Source organism: Orycteropus afer, unplaced genomic scaffold (genome assembly GCF_000298275.1).
Source record: "Orycteropus afer afer isolate SDZICR_OR568_19922 unplaced genomic scaffold, OryAfe1.0 scaffold00116, whole genome shotgun sequence".
Classification (NCBI taxonomy): Eukaryota; Metazoa; Chordata; class Mammalia; order Tubulidentata; family Orycteropodidae; genus Orycteropus; species Orycteropus afer.
Genome location: NW_006921703.1, coordinates 541963 through 560602, shown reverse-complemented (window position 1 = coordinate 560602; position 18640 = coordinate 541963). Strand labels below are relative to the sequence as shown.

Below are 18640 nucleotides of genomic sequence, written 5' to 3'. Positions count from 1 at the left end.
TCACCTGTATCCCTGGGGCTGACTGCTCTTCTGTCTGGGTTCCTGGCTTTTAATCCCCCTTCTCCTGCTCTTCCGGCCTGCTGCTTTGGGCGTCCCTGAGTTGTCTCTCCTCACCTGTAACTCTGGGGCTGACTCAAGATACTTATTAGATATTGTGTGTGGTTTTCTGGGTTTGAAAGCATAGGGCCACTGTCTTGTGGGACAATTCAACTTTATAGTTAATAAAGTTTATGACATACATCCTAGTCTGGTGAGTAAGTTCTGGAGTCTTAAAAACTTATGAGTGGCCATCTAAGATGGAACTATTGGTCTCTATTTGTCTGGAGCAAAAGAGAAAGAAGGAAGCCAAAGATTAAGAGAAGAAACTAGTCTTCAGAACGAATAATCTACAAGAACCACCTGGCCTCATCTACACTGAGATCAGATGAATCAGATGGTGTCTGGCTACCATTATTGATGATTCTGATCAGAAGCACAATAGATGGATTCTGACAGAATGGGAGAAAAATGTGAAATACAACTCAACTTCTTAAAAACTGAAACTTTCCAGACCAGTTGAAACTGGGTGACTCTGACACTACTGCCCTGTTATACATTTTAAACCTTGAACCAAAACTATCCCCTGAGGTTACCTTTTAGGTAAATAACAGAGCAGTTCATAAAATAAAGAATATAACCTGTGAGTACTGTGTGTCTTTTAAAAAAAATCATCTATATGAGACCAAATGGTCAACAATTACCCTATAGCAAAGATGAAAAGATAAAGGGGCAGGGAAACCGGATTGCTAGAAACAGAACAACCGGAATAGAATTAATGAGTGTTACCACATTGTAAAAATTAGAACCAACGTCACTGAATGATTTGTGCAGAAACTGTTAAACAGGAACCTAATTTTCTGTTTATGTGTTCAAAAAACATAATAAAATATTATTTAAAAAAGAAAAACACAAGTGATAATGACAAATTCGATGTTTTTAAACAAAGATTGACAAGAGTTTACCAACCTTAAACCCTGGCTGAACAAAATACTAAATGATGTCTTCAGTTTGTATTACTTCTTGAAATGATGTTTTTAAACCACAGTACAAGATACATAAGATTACCAAGGAAATAAATTTTATAAAAATACAGTTATTAAGTTATTAAATAAAAATTTTCAATTTAATATATTTGCTTCTTTATTCATGCATTAAATAACAAAACCTAGCTCTGGTAGCATAGTGGCTAAGACACTTGCCTGCTAACCAGACGGCTGGCTGTTCAAACCCACCAGCCACTCCTCGGAAGGAAGGTTGGACAATCCTACTTCATAGTGATACTGCCTCGGAAACCCAAGGAGGGGTCGCTATGAGTCGGGCCGACTCGATGGCACATAACAACAACAACAACAGCTACAAGTCTAGTGCACAGTTCTTAAGTGGTGATGAATGTAAACAATACTTCCAGATATATGTAACAAATGATACGTCATGAAAATGTCTGATTTCTGTTGATATTAATTATAGATAGAGAAAGTTATAACCCAAACCCATTGCTGTTGAGTCGTATCTGACTCATGGCGACCCCTCCTTGGATTTCCAAGGCAGTATCACTATTGAAGTAGATTGCCCAAGCTTCCTTCCGAGGAGTGGCTGGTGGGTTTGAACCACCAGCCTTCTGGTGGAATGCCTTAGGCACTATGCTACCAGAGTTACAGATATTACAATATTATAAATACTACTACAGGTTATTTGCCCATTCATAACTGAAAGAAATGTAAATTTCAGTCATAACTAAGTTAAAATAAAGATGTAACTTTTCCCTTACAGATTCTCTGCATTCTAGTTATTGACATCCTGGATATCCATGAACCTCAGATTAGGAAGTTATAACTTAGAGGATAACTGAACTCCGATGTGGTATAAAAGATGACAGCAAGCTAAAAAAGTTAAATGCTAGTAAATCTAAACACATACTTCTCAAAATAAGTAATAAAAATAATGAATACTAGGCAGGAGTTAAAAACAAGATGGAATTAAAATATTAGAAAACAGTATCATGGCACGTAGAAAATGACACCTAAAACATTATAACGTGCATGGCCAGGTTTGCTGGTCTGATAGAGCCTGGTGGAATGAATAATCCAATAGAAACACAGTAAGATAGTTACACTGAGACTATGGCCCCTAGCTGCCCTTCAGGTCTAGAATTGAACTCACACCTGTGGCTTCCAGCCAAACAAAAGACAGGCATATGAGCTGAACATTTACCTAAGGTAGATACACTCCTTGGAGAGAACAATCATGGGAGAAAGCAGGGCTGTACATGCACAGGGAGACAGTTCAGGGGGCAGGAGTGCATGGAGGGATGGACACAGGGAAAAGGTAACTATTGGGAGGAAGTGGGAGGGGAGCTGTTGCATTGTGGTAAATTGTAGTCAATGTCATGAGACAAAGTGTATGTGAACTACTGTATGGAAAGTGAATTTGCTGTATAAATGTTCACCCAAATCACAGTTAAAAAAAAAAATAAAGAAAAAAAAGAACATTTAAAAAAAACAAACATTATAAGGTCCTTGGGATGGGAAGGGAAGGGAAGGAAAACTGCTAGACAGGTAGAGACAAGCAGTGATTTCGGTGAAGGGAAGGGCAACGTACCAAAAGTGAGTGATCACCACAGGCACTGAGGAAGAGGAAGACAAAGAGAGATAGAGAGGTACATGGGAGGTACAGACAACAAAGATGGACCCTTTTGCATATACAGTACTACACTGTCAATAATGGCAAGCATTGATTTATGGGTGGATAGATGGGTAGACACACTGAATGATCAGGTATGTCTAGGCATGGAGGAGTGTGCCCATGATCACATACAGGGTTGGCAGACAATTTCTACATGCATATTTTTATGTGCTGTAAGAATATCTAGGTGTACAGTAGAGCTAACAAGGAGCAAAGTTGTGGTGGCCTCTTGGCCACTGCCAGCTATGCTGAGGGACCATGGAAGCAAGGAACAACAAGCTCAATTGGCATAACACACTACACAAAAACACTGTTCTACATCCTACTTTGGTGAGTAGCAACTGGTGTCTTAAAAGCTTACAAGAGCTCTAGAGGCAATGAAAGGTCTCTTCTTTCAGAGCAAATAAAAATGAAGAAAACCAAAGACACTTGGAAACAATAAGTCCAAGGGACTAGTGGACCATGTGATTCTTGGCCTATATGACCATTAGGCCAGAAGAACTAGATGATGCCTGGCTACTACTGTCAACCACTCAGAAAGCGACTGATGTAGGAGATCCTGGATAGAGTGGGAGAACAATGTGGAACAAAACTTAAAATCATTAAAAAAAAAAAAAGACCAGGTTTGCTGGTCTGATAGAGCCTAGTGAGACCCCCAAGACTAGGCCCCCTGGTTACCCTTCAGGTCTGGAACTGAACTCAGTCCTGTGGCTCCCAGCCAAATAACAGACAGGCATATGGAGTGACCATTTATATCAGGCAAATACACTCAGAGTGATCAATCGTGGTAGAACAGAAGGGCAGTGTTTGCACAGGAAGATGATAGCTCAGGAGGTGGGAGTACATGAGAGGCAAGGCCACAGGGAAAAGGTAACCTTATGGGGAGGAAGTGGGAAGAGAGCTGTTACATTGTGGGGAATTGCAGTCAATGTTATGAAACAAAACGTGTACGAATCGCTATATGGAAAATGAATTTGCTCTCTAAAACTTTCACCCAAATCACAATAAAAATGAAAAAATAAATAAATCTAAGCTTCTCATATGGTTTGGATGAAGGGTAGAGATACTGATAATCTTTAGACTTTGAGTCAAATAATGCATGTGAAAAATCAAAGTGAAGCCACTAAACAAAAAGAGCATTAAACAAAGCAAATCTCTTTGTTGTAATGTAAATCTATTATCTTTAATTGTGGTGACTTACCTGAGATTCTAGAACTTCCAACTTCTGTTTCCTTGCATGAAGAGCTTTACTTGGAAAAGCCCAATAGTAATTAGATGTTCCAATTCTTTCACAGTCAACCAAACCATCATCCACTAAGCTTTGAAGCACTTCTTTAACTGACATAGCAGCTAAGAGAAATAATTTTTAAAAACTATATGTTAAGACCAGAAATAAAATTAAAAGGCAAAAAGCTGGGGAACCACTTGCAACAAATATTATAGATAAAGAGTTGGTAAGTAAGGAGCTCTTAAAAATAAGTAACAATGATAAGAAGACAAATACTCCAATAGAAACACAGTAAGATAGTTACAAAATACATATACATGGCTGAAAAACAAGAAAAATGAGCAACCCCACTAATAATCAAATATATGTAAAATAAAGCAATAAAATGACTTCTTGACTACCAAAATGAAAAACACTAAAAAACATACTACAGGATTCATACATACACACTGTTATACATGAGTACAAAAATTTGACAATATGTATTTAAAACTTTAGAAACACATATACTTTTTAACATGGAAATTCCACTTTTATGAAGTCAGCTAAAGAAAATAATGATTGATAATAAACAGGATGCTGGCAAAGTACTATTTTGAAATCAAATATCCAGCAATCATTAAATTTATATTATAAAGTAATATTTAATGGCATGGAAATATATTCAAAATGTATTATACAAAAAGGTTATACAGAAATATATCCAAAATTCATCATACAGAAAAAATAAAGTTAAGAAACAGTGGGCACTAATGTGTTGACAGTACTTCTCTTGGATGGTAGGTAATAGACAATTTTTATTTCCTTCTTTTTTGCTCATTTCTCTTATTTTTAAACAATGAACATGTACCACTTTTTTGTTAAGACTAAAACTAGAGAAGCTATTATGAAAGACTAAACAATAAATAAACTGGATGCTATGCTTAGGGTTAAGATTAGAAATCAGAAAAAGTTTTTAAAATATCATGTAAAGATGCCAAGTACCATTTAACAAATATTTGAAGAAGTAAAAGTATACCAAGAAACACATTTATGTTTTAATATCCATTTTAAATTTTTCCTAGAGTAGATCTCCAAATACAGCAAAAAATTATAAAAAAAATTTAAATTGCTTTAAATTTAATAAAGAAATTAAATCAGAGTGAAATATTCAACCTCACTTGTGAAGAAATAGAAACTAAAATAAGATGCCAATTCTTAATCTATTACATTCCAATGAATTCTAAAATTGAAAACACAGTTCTATGAATTAAGTGTGAATATATATTGGCACAGCCTTTCTGGAAGTTGGAGTCCCTGGGTGGTACAAATGGTTACTGTGCTTGGCTGCTAACTGAAAGGCTGGAAATTTGAGTCCACACAGAGGTACCTCAGAAGAAAGGCCTGGTGATCTACTTTTGAAAAATTAGCCATTGAAAATCCTATGGGGCATAGTTCTACTTCAAAAAACATGAAGTAGCCATGAATTGGAGTCAACTTGATGGAACTGGCTGGTTAACAGGGTTCTCTGGAAGGAAATTTGAGAATACATATACTAAACCAAACAACTATACAAATTTCTGATCTAGGAGCTCTGGTGGCATAGCGCCTAAGGCATATGACTGGTAACCAGAAGGCTGGTGGTTCAAACCCAGGAAGAAGGTTGGGTAATCCATTTCCGTAGAGATACCACCTCGGAAACCCAAGGAGGGGTCGCTATGAGTCAGAAATCACTCAACAGCAATGAGTTTGGTTTTCTCAGTTAGTCTATTTTTAAGGAAATTTCCTAATGAAGTAATACAAAATATGGGGAAACATTTGTGGACAGTATATAAATCACAACATTATTTGTAGCAGCAAAATTTGGAAACAACATAGATGCTCAACAACAGCTAAAAGGTAAACAATTATAGTATGGTGGGTGGTCACAGAACACAGTATTAGGAAATACAGATGCTGCAAATTGTGTATGTACTTTTTAAAATCAAATGGCATGAGTAAATATAGATGATAATTTTATATTAAAAATACATGAACACAAAACTGTACAAAACTAGGTAAGCAGCATGGTCCCCTCAGAGATGGACAGATACGTTAATAGTGGTTCTCTGAGAATAGCGACTGTGAGCAACTTTTATATTCTTTATTAAATTATTCTATGGTTTCCAAGTTTGTTAAAATAAACATATATAATTTATATAATCAGAGTGGTTTAAAAAAATAAATACACCACGTGAAGTGGTTGAATAATGGTCTGCAAAAAAACATATCCAAGTTCTAACATAACCTCCTGAAATATGTGAATGTGATCTTATTTGGAAAAAGGGCCTCTGCAGATATGATTAATTTAAGGATCTGAAAAGGAGATCATCTTGGATTTTGGGTCCTAAATCCAATGACATATGTCCTTATAAGAGATAGCAAGGAAGAAGGCAGAGATTAAAGTGATATGTCTACAAGCCAAGGAGAAGCTAGAAGAGAAGCAAGGGGCAAATTTTCCCTCAGAGCCTCCAGAAGGAATTAATCCTGCCCACACTTTGATTTCACATTTCTGGTCACCAAAACAATGAAATAATACATTTCTGTTGTTTTAAGCTACCAACATTGTGGTAATTTGTTACAGAAGCAGCCTTAGGAAACTAATACACCATGTAAAGACTCAAAGTCACATTTAACAAATACCAGAAGATTCATGAGCAAATTTTACTTCTTTTGAAGTATCCATAAATAATGTGCATATATTGTGTATGTGTATGTGTGTAATGTATTTTAATTTTCCTAGAGCAGATATTCCAAAGAGCAGTGGCTATGGCCCACAGATACCAGGCAGACTTTTGTTTTTTAATTTTTTCATGTAGACTTTTAAAAATAATCTTCATTTGTAGAAATTTATATTCTCTATAGAAAAGGTGACCAATATTTCCCCAAGTATTTCAGTCCATCTTTGATACTTACTAATGCCTTTTTCTTTGGGAGCAATCTTCTCCATGTCTTTTAGTTGAAATACATCTTTCTGTTTAAAAAAGTTTTCAAAAGATCAAAATCATGTATCTATTCTTCATTGTACATATTTACCATAACAGTATTCATAAAATATTGTTCTAAAAAATGTAGGCCTGAAAATGAACAATGCAGTAAAATCTAAGCATTTTAGAGCTATAAGAAATTTCACGATTATTTAATACTTTGAACAGAACTTTAAATGCACACTTTTACATGAAAATATAATTTCTTAAAGCACTTGGAGATCACAACATAAAGAATACCTTCCCACTGAAATGTAAAAACTGGTTATGATGGATCATTTATTAACATAAGGTAAGTAGCTTCTCTAACACTCTGATTTTAAGAAAACATAGTGTATTGCTTAGCACACACTTCACAGATTTAGTATTTATAACTAAAAGCAAAACAAATAACTGTCAAGAACTGTTTACATTTAAGGTTTCATGGAAGAGCCATACCTAAACAATAGGAAAATTATGCAACTCATGGCTGCCCATTAATCATTTGTCTATATACAGTATATGTCTACCATATGTAAAGCAAAACATTATGGAAAGATATGCATGTAAAATATTTAATCTTACAGTTGGAAAAAATCTATTTAAAGTACAACTTTCTTCTTGTAATAAGCCTTGGTTAAATTGGTGAAAAGAACTTGGATAATAAAAGAGAAATATTTGAAAAGGCTAATGTACTTGATAACTTCGACAGAATTGTGATGCTGATTGTAACAGAAATCTAGGATCCATTTCTTCCAAAACAAATTTGCTTCTTATATATGGGAAGCAGACCACATCCCTAAAGCCACTACTCAGCTGCTTGTGGTAGATATCACCATGGAGGTGATTGCCAGTCTCATCATGAGGAATAACTACCACCAGCTGCCCAGCTACTCGACCAGGCCCAGCCAAGTTGACACATAACCTTAACTACCACAGGTCTGACGTAAATCTTAGTTCTTAAAACTCCCAGCATTAAAGTAGACATAGTAAAGGAGAGATGAAAAAATGTTTCTAGCTCTTTATAAAAGCTATAAATGTGTAAAATAACACGGATAACACAGTTAAAATATCAGATAACATAAGTACTTTAAATGATTTAGGCATTGCAACGTTTTACATTTAATACTTTTCATAGACCATCTCATTTAATCTCATAGCAACACTGTGAGTTGGGTACTCCTTATTATCTTCTCTAATAGATGGAGACCCTGGATAGCACAAACTGTTAAATGCTGAACTACTAAAGATTGGCAGTTCAAATCCTCTCAGAGCCTCAGAAGGAAGGCCAAGTGGTATTTTTGAAAAAGATCTGAGCCTTGAAAACCCTATGGAGTACAATTTTACTCTATACTCATAGGGTCCCCATTAGTCAGAATAGACTCGAAGGGAACTGGTTTAATTAAGGAAATTGAGAGTTTAAATAACTTGTTCAAGGTCACACAGTTATTAGGTAAAACAGACTCCAGATGTATGCTTTCAACCCATTGAGTTGTACTGCTCCCATGTTCTGCAATGGGCAAAGTATTCTTTTTCTTTTAGTAGTTTCAAATATATAAATAAATAAAATTCTCTGGGTATAGTCCTGGCCATTCCAAAGAGACTTGTGTGCCAATGAAGAACTACTCATTTAAGTTTCTGCTCAGCTAATTTTTAGAAAAAAAAATCAATAAATGCTCATTGGGCCTATATTTTGTGCCTCAAATAGTCCTTGACTGTCTCTTGAAAAGATTCCTAAAATTTCAAGGATGCCCACTTATAGTTAGAGGCAGCATAGTACGTGTGTGTATGGATTACATCTCAATATAAAGAAAACAAAAATCCTCATAACTGGACCTATAGGCAGCATCACGATAAATGGAGAAAAGATTGAAGTTGTCAAAGACTTCACAATGCTTGGTTCTACAATTGATCCCAATGGAAGTAGCAGTCAGGACATCAGACGATGTATATATAGCACTGGACAAGTCAGCTGCAAGGGACCTCTTTCAAGTGCTTAAGAGCAAAGATGTCTGCCTGAAGACAAAGGCGTGCCTGACACAAGCTATGATAGTTTTAATTGCCTCATATGCATGTGAGAGTTGGACAATGAATAAAATAAAGAAGACCGAAGAAGAGTTGATGCTTTTGAGTTGTGGTGCTGGCGAAGAATGCTCAAAGTACCATGGACTGCTAAAAGAACTAACAAATCTGTCCTGAAGGAAGTGCAGCAGGAATGCTCCTTAGAAGCGAGAATGGCCAGACTTCATCTCACCTACTTTGGTCATGTTGTCAGAAGGGACCATTCCCTGGAGAAGGATGTCATGTTTAATAAGGTAGAGGGTCAAGGAAGGAGGGAAAGGCCCTCAACAAGATGGACTGACACAGCGGCTGCGGCTGTGGGGTCAAGTATAGCAGGGATCGTGAAGCTAGCCCAAGACCAGGCAGTGTTTCGTTCTGCTGTGCATAGGGTCTCTATGAGTCAGAGGTGACTCGACGGCATCTAACAACAACAACAAAGTACATGTGTGGTGCCATGTTTGTTGACTTTTAATGTGATCATAAAGGTAAAATATGGTCATTGTAGGAGCCCCTGTGTGGCCCAAATGGTTAAGTGCTGGACTACTAACTAAAAGGTTGGCAGTTCAAACCTACACAGAGGTACCCTGGAAGTAAAGTCTGCCATTCTTTCTCCAAAAGGTCATAGCCTTGAAAATTCTATGAAATACAGTTCTATTCTGCACAAACTGGATAGCCATGTGTCAGCAACTGACAACACAATATGTTTATGGTCAGAAACTGACAAAATAAAGTGTAAAAAAATCTACCTGAAATCCTATCACTGTTAGTATTTGTAATCATAGTGCATTACATTTGTTTGAATTCTGCATTTTCTACTTAATATTACATCATGAACATTTCCCCATGACAAAACCAAAACGAAACCCACTGTCACTGAGTCAATTCTGACTCACAGCAACCCCTACTGGGTTTCCGAGGCAGTAAATCTTTATGAAAGTAGATTGCCCACTCTTTCTTCTGCAGAGTGGCTAAGGCACTTGACTGCTAACCAGAAGGCTGGTGGTTCAAACCCACCAGCCACTACTTGGAAGGAAGCTAGGGCAATCTACTTCTGTAGTGATACTGCCTCGGAAATCCAAGGAGGGGTCGCTATGAGTCGGGTCTGACTCGACAGCACATAACAACAACAACAACAACAGTTACCCTTCAGGTCTGGAATTGAACTCACTCCCATGGCTTCCAGCCAAACAAGAGACAGGCATATAGGGTAAATACATCAGGTAGATATACTTCTTAGAAGGATCAATAATGGGAGAACAGAAGGGCAGTATTTGCACAGGGAGACAGCTCAGGGAGAAGGAATGCATAGGAAAAGACACAGGGAAGAGGTAACTACAGAAAGGAAGTGAGAAAAGAGCTGTACATTGTAGGGAATTGTAGTCAATATCATAAAACAAAATGTGTATGAACTGCTGTATGGAAAATGAATCTGCCCTGTAAACTTTCACCCAAATCACAATTTAAAAAAACAAACAAAAACTTCAAACATATTTCCTGTTAGTGGTAGGCACAAATACCTGTACTGAATTAAGCAGTCTGTGTACCATTACACTAGAGACAAATTTATAATAAGAGGCAATATATAGCAGTGACTGTAAAATGAGGCAATCCTCCCTGGGTTTAATTCCTGGTACTGTCACTTCAATTTCATCCATTCTTTAGGAAATTTCTCAATATAGATCTTTAATGAAGAAGGTGCAATTAATAAGATATGACATATACTTAATGTAAAAATTATGCAAAATACTAAAAATCTTAGGGAAAATTACTTACCGTCTCAAAAAATATTTCCATCATGCGAGTTCTCTTTTCCTCTGCACTTAGTCCTTTTTTCTTTGACTAAAGCACAAAAGTAAAAAAATAAGCACTGCGTTTTACAACTTGCATCTGAAACATTAGCTGAAAGTTCATGCATGGTCTTGTTTGATACCAGTAGAGATTTGCTTACTTAGAGCTAGACATAAATAAGATATATGTCTTATTTTTTGGACACAAAGCACCTAAAGCATTTGACTACTAACCAGAAGGCTGGTGGTTCAAACCCACAAGTCACTCCTCAGAAGGAAGACTGGACAACCTACTTCCGTAGAGATACTGCCTCAGAATTTCAAGGAGGGTTGCTATGAGTCAGGACTGACTCAATGGCAGTGAGGTGTTTTTTTGTTTTGTTTTTTTTTTAAGACATAAATACTCATTTTAACTTATTCTCTACCCACTTCTCACTTCTTGACATGGTAAGGTTCCAAACACCAGGTCATTATGTGAAAATTAGTGTTATGTGAAAATGGAAGATGACCACATCACCTCATCCCCTCACCTGTACTATTAATGTCATCTGGGCCCCTGCTGAGGTCACCTGTCACTGCCATCTCCCCTGCCCCCAAGTCACCACAGGAGAGCTTGGACTCTACTACTACTGCCCACAGGGGAGGGCCACCCAGTCTTTCAGATCCAGTGTGGCCCAAGTGTTGCCCTCCCCTTCCCTGGTGTTCCCTCCTTCTCCTGCCCTCAGTGTATTTTCAGGAAAAGTGGCTCTGGTTCATCCCCTCAATGACTTCAAAATGGCTTTGTCAGTGGCTGGAGACTTCCTTTTCACAGGCAGGAGAACTTGGGTGCTGTGGGGGTACACATTGCCCGCTGGGTCCCCCTGCCGGCCTCTCACCCAAGCATTTCCATGTTCTTACTGTGTCAACTTAAGTCTTCATTCCACACTAATCTTACCACTAGAATAGTAAGTGATTTTTAAAAGACAATTATAATAGCAACATGGAGGATAGTCTAGAGGAAAGAACCTATCCAAGTAGAAAATGGAAGCCTATTTCAGGTTAAGTATTAGTCACCAACTACTCTTTCACTGGAGTCCCTGGGTGGTACAAATAGTTAATGTACTTGGCTGTTAACAAAAAGGGTGAAGTTTTTGGTCCACCCAGAGGCATGTCATAAGAAAAGGTCTGGCAATCTACTTCCAAAAAAATCTGCCACTGGAAACTCTACGGGTCACCATGAGTAGTAACTGACTCAGTGGCAACTGGTTTTTGGCTTTTTCCCCCTGTGCAAAAAAAAAAAAAAAACACAAACAAATCCTAAGCCACTGTCAAGTCAATTCTGACCCATTAACCAATGTGAAATTGAGATAATTAGTATGTAACAACTGTGTAAAACCCAAACCAAACTCACTACTATCAAGTCAAGTCAATTATGACTCATAGTGACCAAATAAGACAGAGTAGAACTGCCCCATAGGGTTTCCAAGGCTGTAAATCTTTACTGAAGCAGACTGCATTCTCTTTCTCCCACCAAACAGCTGCTGGATTTGAACCACCAAACTTTAAATATAGAGTAGATGCATAAAGCTAAATATAAGCTTTTTTTTTTTTTTTTTTAAGTGACATTTCTTCAGCATAAGACTTGCCTAAATAAATAAATAAATAAAAACAGGAGAGAACAAGACCCATCATCACTAGTACTCTAATACAGGATTCCACACTGATTTTCTTAAGTGCTGTGCATCTTTCTCAAAAACTGCATAGCATTTTAAGGGCAATCTACTTTCATAGAGATACTGCCTAGGAAACCCAAGGAGGGATTGCTATGAGTCGAAACCAACTCGATGGCAGTGAGTTTTGGTTTGGTTTAAATTGTTTAGTAAGAACTACAAAACATTTGATATCACTTAAAAGGCAAACTTAAATAAGACAATTAAAGACTGGCCCTATCCAACCAAAAGCTCAGTCAAAAAAGTGAACCTACAATAGAAGAGGAAAGAATTTGGAACTGCCATTTTGAATACATACCATCATGACTCTTTATTCTACTACCTCCAAAAAACCAAAACCAAACTCACAGCTTTCAAGTTGGTTCCAACTCATAGCGACCCCTCTGTGGGTTTCCGAGGCGGTATCACCATGGAAGTAGATTGCCCAGTCTTCCTTCCGAGGATTGGCTAGTGGGTTTGAACTGCCAGCCTTCTGGTTAGCAGTCAAATGCCTTAGGCACTAAGCCACCAGAGCTCCTTATTCTAGCAGAACCTAGAAAATTCCACACCTGAAAAATTATCAGGTGTTTTTTTATGAATTGTATGAGGTAAAGTAGTCTCAAAATTTATGTTTCTCCTTTTCCTCTGTCCCCTGTCAACACTGCTGTCCCCCAAGGTTTAACTCATGCCCTTATACCTTTCCTTTGATCTCATTTTCTTTCATGGTTTTAGAGACCAAAACCAAACCTCAAATTACCTCAAATCTTCACATGCCTCTCTGTGTTCCTGAGCTTCAATCTCATATCTACCCGCCTGCTGGATAGACTTCAAACCCTGTTGGTCTAAAACTGAACTCTTCTCCCCACACCTATTTCCCAAACTTGCTGTTCTAGATTTTGAGTCTCTGTTAGAGAAACCAAGCCAGACTCTTTGCAGTCATCCTAGATTCTTTCATCTCCCTAACCCACATCCAACCAGTCATCAAGTTCTGCCAATTTTAGTGCTTAACTGTTTCTCAAATCTATCCTCTCTGCTCCATCTCTACTACCACTACTTCAATTCAGTCTTCATTGTCTATCTCTCTCACATAATATACCTCCAGTCCTCCAACCATGCTTTTTGTATCATTTTCTAAAGTCTACATTCCACCATGCCAAACGGCAAATCTGACCATGCCTCTAAGGAGTCTGCTTAAAATCTGCCAATGGCTCCCAACTACACAGATGTATCCAAGCACACCTAGAATGGTATACAAAGTCTTCTATTACCTGATGGCAACCTACCCCTTCACAGTCTCTTCTTCTACCACCTCACTTTAAATTTTACCATAACGATATCAAGAGCTAAGCAATTTGACCTGTTGTTATTGTTGTTAGGTATTGTCAAGTTGGCTCCAACTCATAGCGACCCTATGTACAACAGAATGAAACAATGCCCAATCCTGTGCTAACCTCACAATTCTTGTTATACCTGATCTAATTGTTGCAGTCACTGTGTTAATCCATCTCATTGAGGGCCTTCCCTTCTTTTGTTGACCCTCCACTTTACCAAGCACGATATCCTTCTCCAGGGACTGGCCCCTTCTGAAAACATGACCAAAGTAGGTGAGACGTAGTCAGGCCATTCTTACTTCCAAGAAGCATTCCAGCTGTATTTCTTCCAGGACAGATTTGTTAGTTCTTCTGGCAGTCCATAGTACTTTCAGTATTCTTCACCAACACAACTCAAAAGCATCAACTCTTCTTCGGTTTTCCTTATTCAATGTCCAGCTTTCACATGAATATGAGGCAACTGAAAAATATTATTGCGTGGTTAGTCTTCAAAGGACATCTTTGCCCTTCAGCACTTTAAAGAGGCCTTTTGCAGCAGATTCGCCAGTGCAATAGAACATCTGATTTCTTGACCATTGCTTCCATGGGTGTTGATTGTGGATCCAAGTAAAATGAAAACGCTTGACAACTTAAATCTTTTCTCCATTTATTGTGATTCTTATTGGTCCAGTTGAGAGGATTTTTGTTTTCTTTATGTTGAGATGGAATCCACTGCAGACTGTAGACTTTAATCTTCATCAGTAAGTGCTTCAAGTCATCTTCACTTTCAACAAGCAAAGTTGTGTCATCTTCATGTCACAGGTTGTTTAATCCAATCCAATTCTTCTTCATATAGTCCATCTTCTCAGATTATTTGCTCAGCATACAGATGAATAAATATGGAGAAAGGATACAACACTGACACATATCCATTATGATTTTAAAACAAGAAGTATCCCTTTGTTCTGTTCAAACGGCAGCCTTCTGGTCTGGTTCCTCCTGGAGGAATCTCCAGGTTCCTTATAAGCACATTTAAGTGTTCTGGAATTTCCATTTTTCTCAAAGTTATCCATAATCTGTTATGATTCACACAGTTGAATGCTTTCGCATAGTCAATAAAATACAAGTAAACATTTTTCTGGCATTCTTTGCCTTCAGCCAAGATCTATGTGACATCAGCAATGATATCCTTCATGTCACGTCCTTTTCTAGATTCAGCTTGCATTTCTGTAAGTTCCCTGTCAATATACTGCTGTAAGTTTTTTAATTATTTTCAGCAAAATTTTACTTGTGTGATACTAATGACATTGTTTGATAATTTCCACATTCTGTTAGATCACCTTTCTCTGGAACGGGTACAAATATGGACCTCTTCCAGTCAGGTGGCCAGGTAGCTGTCTTCCAAATTACATGGCATAGATGAGTAAGCACCTCCAGTGCGGTATCCATTTGTTGAAGCATCTCAATGGGTATTCTGTCAATTCCTGGAGCCTTGTTTTTCTCCAATTCCTTCAGTGCAGCTTCGATTTCTTTCAATACCTTTGGTTCTTAATCATATGCTACATCCTGAAATAGCTGAACACCGACCAATTATTTTATGTACAGTGACTGTGTATTCCTTCCATCTTCTTTTGATGTTTCCTGCATCATTCAATATTTTGCCCATAGAATCTTTCAATATTGCAACTTGAGGATTAAGTTTTTTCTACCATTCTTTCAGGTTGAGATGTTGAGCATGTTCTTCCCTTTTTGTTCTCTAATTCCAGGTCTTTATACATCTTACTATAATAATACACTGTGTCTTCTTGAGCTGCTCTTCAAAATCTTCTGTTTCATTCTTTTACCATATCATTTCTTCCATTTCCTTTAGCTACCCTCCATTCAAGAGCAAGTTTCAGAGTTCCTTCTGACATCCATTTTGGTGGTCTTTTCTTCCTTTCCTAACTTTTTAATGACCTTTTTGCTTTCTTCATGGATGATGTTCATGATGTCATCCCACAATTTGTCTAGTTCTCAGTCACTGGTGTTCAGTGTGTCAAATCTATTCTTCAGATGGTCTCTAAATTCAGCTGGGATACAATCAAGTCCATATTTTGGCTCTCGTGGACTTGTTTTCACTTTCTTCAGCTTCAACTTGAACTCACATATGAACAATTGATGGTCTGTTCCACAGTCAGCTCTTGGCCTTGTTTTGACTGAAGATACGGAGCTTCTCCATAGCCTGTCTCCATAGATGTCGTCTATCTGATTCCTGTGTATTCCATCTGGCAAAGTCCATGTTAATAGCCACCACTTATATTGATGAAAAAAGGTATTTGCAATGAATAAGTCATTGATCTTGCAAAATTCTATCGTGTGATCTCCAGCATCATTTCTATCACCAAGGCCATATTTTCCCATGATTATTCTTTGTTTCCAACTTTCACATTCTAATCACCAGTGATAATCAATACATCTTAATTGCATATTTGGTCAATTTCAGACTGCAGAAGTTGGTAAACATCTTCAATTTCCTTGTCTTTGACGTTGGTGGTTGGTGTATAAATTTAAATAATAGTATTAACTGGTCTTCTCTGTGGGCATATGGATATTATTCTATCACTGAAACGACTGTAATTCAGGATAGATCTTGAAACATTCTTTGTGACAATGAATGTGATATCATTCCTCTTCACTTTGTCATTCCTGGCATAGTAGATCATATGGCTGTCTGATTCAAAATGGCCAAAACCAGCATTTCAGCTCACTGCCTAGGATATTGATCTTTATGCATTCCACTTCATTTTTGACAACTTCCAATTCTCCTAAGATTCATACTTCGTATATTCCACATTCTGATTATTAATGGATACTTGCAGCTGTTTCTTCCCATTCTGAGTTGTGTCCCATCAGCAAATGGAGGTCCCAAAGCTTTGACTCTACATGGAGCAGACAGCTCTTCCCCCATTGTATTTTGAGTGCCTTCTGACCCTCGGGACTCATCTTCTGGCACTGTATCAGATAGTGTTTCACGGCTATTCATAAAGTTTTCCAGTATTGTATCAGACAGTGTTTCACTGCAATTTGCAAGGTTTTCACTGGCCAATTCTTTAAGACTTGATGGCTCCTTCCTTTTCCCAGTCTGTCAACTCTGCTGAAACCTATTCACCGTAGGTGACCCTCTTGGTATTTGAAACACTGGTGGCATAGCCTCCAGCTTCACAGCAACACACAAGCCCTCACAGGATCACAAACTGATGGACAAGTTTGAAACAAAACAAAAATTGCTCATAATTTTTCACTCTCAGCATGCTTTTCTTGACTTCTGTGCCTTTTATTATTCTGTTCTCTCTACCTAAAACACCTTTCTTCTTTTGCCTGCTTGAAACTCCAAACATCCCGAGACTAAAGGCTAAGTGCCAGGTTAGAGAATAGACAAAAAGGCCAGCCCCTAATTTAAGGACCTTGTATCTAAATTCCCTAACCTTAAAATGTGAAGGTGTTCAGGCTTCCGAGCCCAGCTGCCTCCCAAACAGCCCCATAAATACAACACAGGGCAAATTAATAATAGGAAATTCCATGATAATCATATATTACCAAGGTTGGAGAACTTAATCAGGGAACTCTAAGGTAGCTGAGCCCCAGAAAAGCATATACATCTCTGTTCACTAAAACTAGGATTGAGAGCTGTAGTCCAATAACAATTTATTTGCATCTCTTCACTCTGGCCTCTGCAGTATCTGAGTAAACCATGCATGAACTTCATCCTCAGTCAGGAGGCTCCTTCAGCTCACCTTTCCAGTCCAGTGGTTCTCAAGCCTAGCCATACTTTACCGTCTTCCGGGGGAGCTTCTAAAAAAGATCTTTAAAAAAAGAACTATGCCCATATCAACTGAATCAGAATCCCTGGGATGGGACCAACTCACCACCCACTGCCATTGAGTCTATTCCGACTCACAGTGATCCCATTGCGTTTCCAAGGCTGTACAGAAGTAGACTGCCTTATTTTCCTCCTGCAGTGTAGCATAGTGCCTAAGGCACTTGACTGCTAACCAGAAGGCTGGTGGTTCAAACCCACCAGCCACTCCTCGGAAGGAAGATGGGGCAATCTACTTACTTCCTCAGTGATACTGCCTCGGAAACCCCAGAAGGGGTCACTATGAGTCGGGGGCCAACTCGACGGCACATAACAACAATAGAGTAGCTAGTGGGTTTGAACCGCTGACTTTCTGGTTAGCAGCCAACCAGAAGGTCGGGGCCTAAATATTTTTTTAAAAAAAGCTTTCAGGTACTTTAACTGTGTCCCAGGGATGAGAATATTGCTTTTGTCAGCCCAGATTCTGGAGGCATGTCAGGGACACTGTGGGGTAGCAGGAATCCCCAAAGTCTGTGGTTGTACCAGCAGCAAAACAAATCCTAGAGCTTTAGGAGTCTCCTAACATTTTGGCATTATAAAGAGCTTCTTGGAGAGCCCTATGTAGTAGCCCTATGTACTGCATGAGAATCTGCCACTGAGAGGCACAATGAGAAACTTCTTGAGACCTGGGGACACACAGTTTTAGGAAAGCTCTTAACACTCAGCTCAGTAGGTTGGAGACCAAAACCAAACCTAACCCATCGCTATTGAGTTGATTCTGCCTCACAGTGACCCTACAGGTCAGACTAGAACTGCCCTACAGGCTTTCCAAGGCTGTAAACCATTAGGTAAGCTGACTGCCACATCTTTCTCCCACAGAGCAGCTGGTGTAATGAAACTGCCAACTTTTTGGTCAGCAGCCAAAATCTTCAACCATTGCACCACCAGAGCTCCTTTAAAATGCAGAGAAAAGTGTCATTCATTTCCATTGTTTTCAGGCTAATTTATTCATTACTCTCTTTTATG

The 18640-nt window shown here is 38.2% G+C and overlaps 1 protein-coding gene across 1 annotated transcript in view; it reads right to left on the bottom strand.

Moving 5' to 3' along the window:
• MND1 (meiotic nuclear divisions 1) overlaps positions 1-13193 on the bottom strand; it is a 96947-nt gene extending 83754 nt beyond the window's left edge. Inside the window, exons 1-4 of the mRNA XM_007943987.1 lie at positions 13167-13193; positions 10768-10833; positions 6884-6941; positions 3923-4071 (exon numbers count right to left, since the gene is read on the bottom strand). Coding sequence (XP_007942178.1) covers positions 3923-4071; positions 6884-6941; positions 10768-10833; positions 13167-13193 — 300 coding nt within the window. The remainder of the gene's footprint in view (positions 1-3922; positions 4072-6883; positions 6942-10767; positions 10834-13166) is intronic.
• Between the last annotated feature and the right edge of the window lie 5447 nt (positions 13194-18640).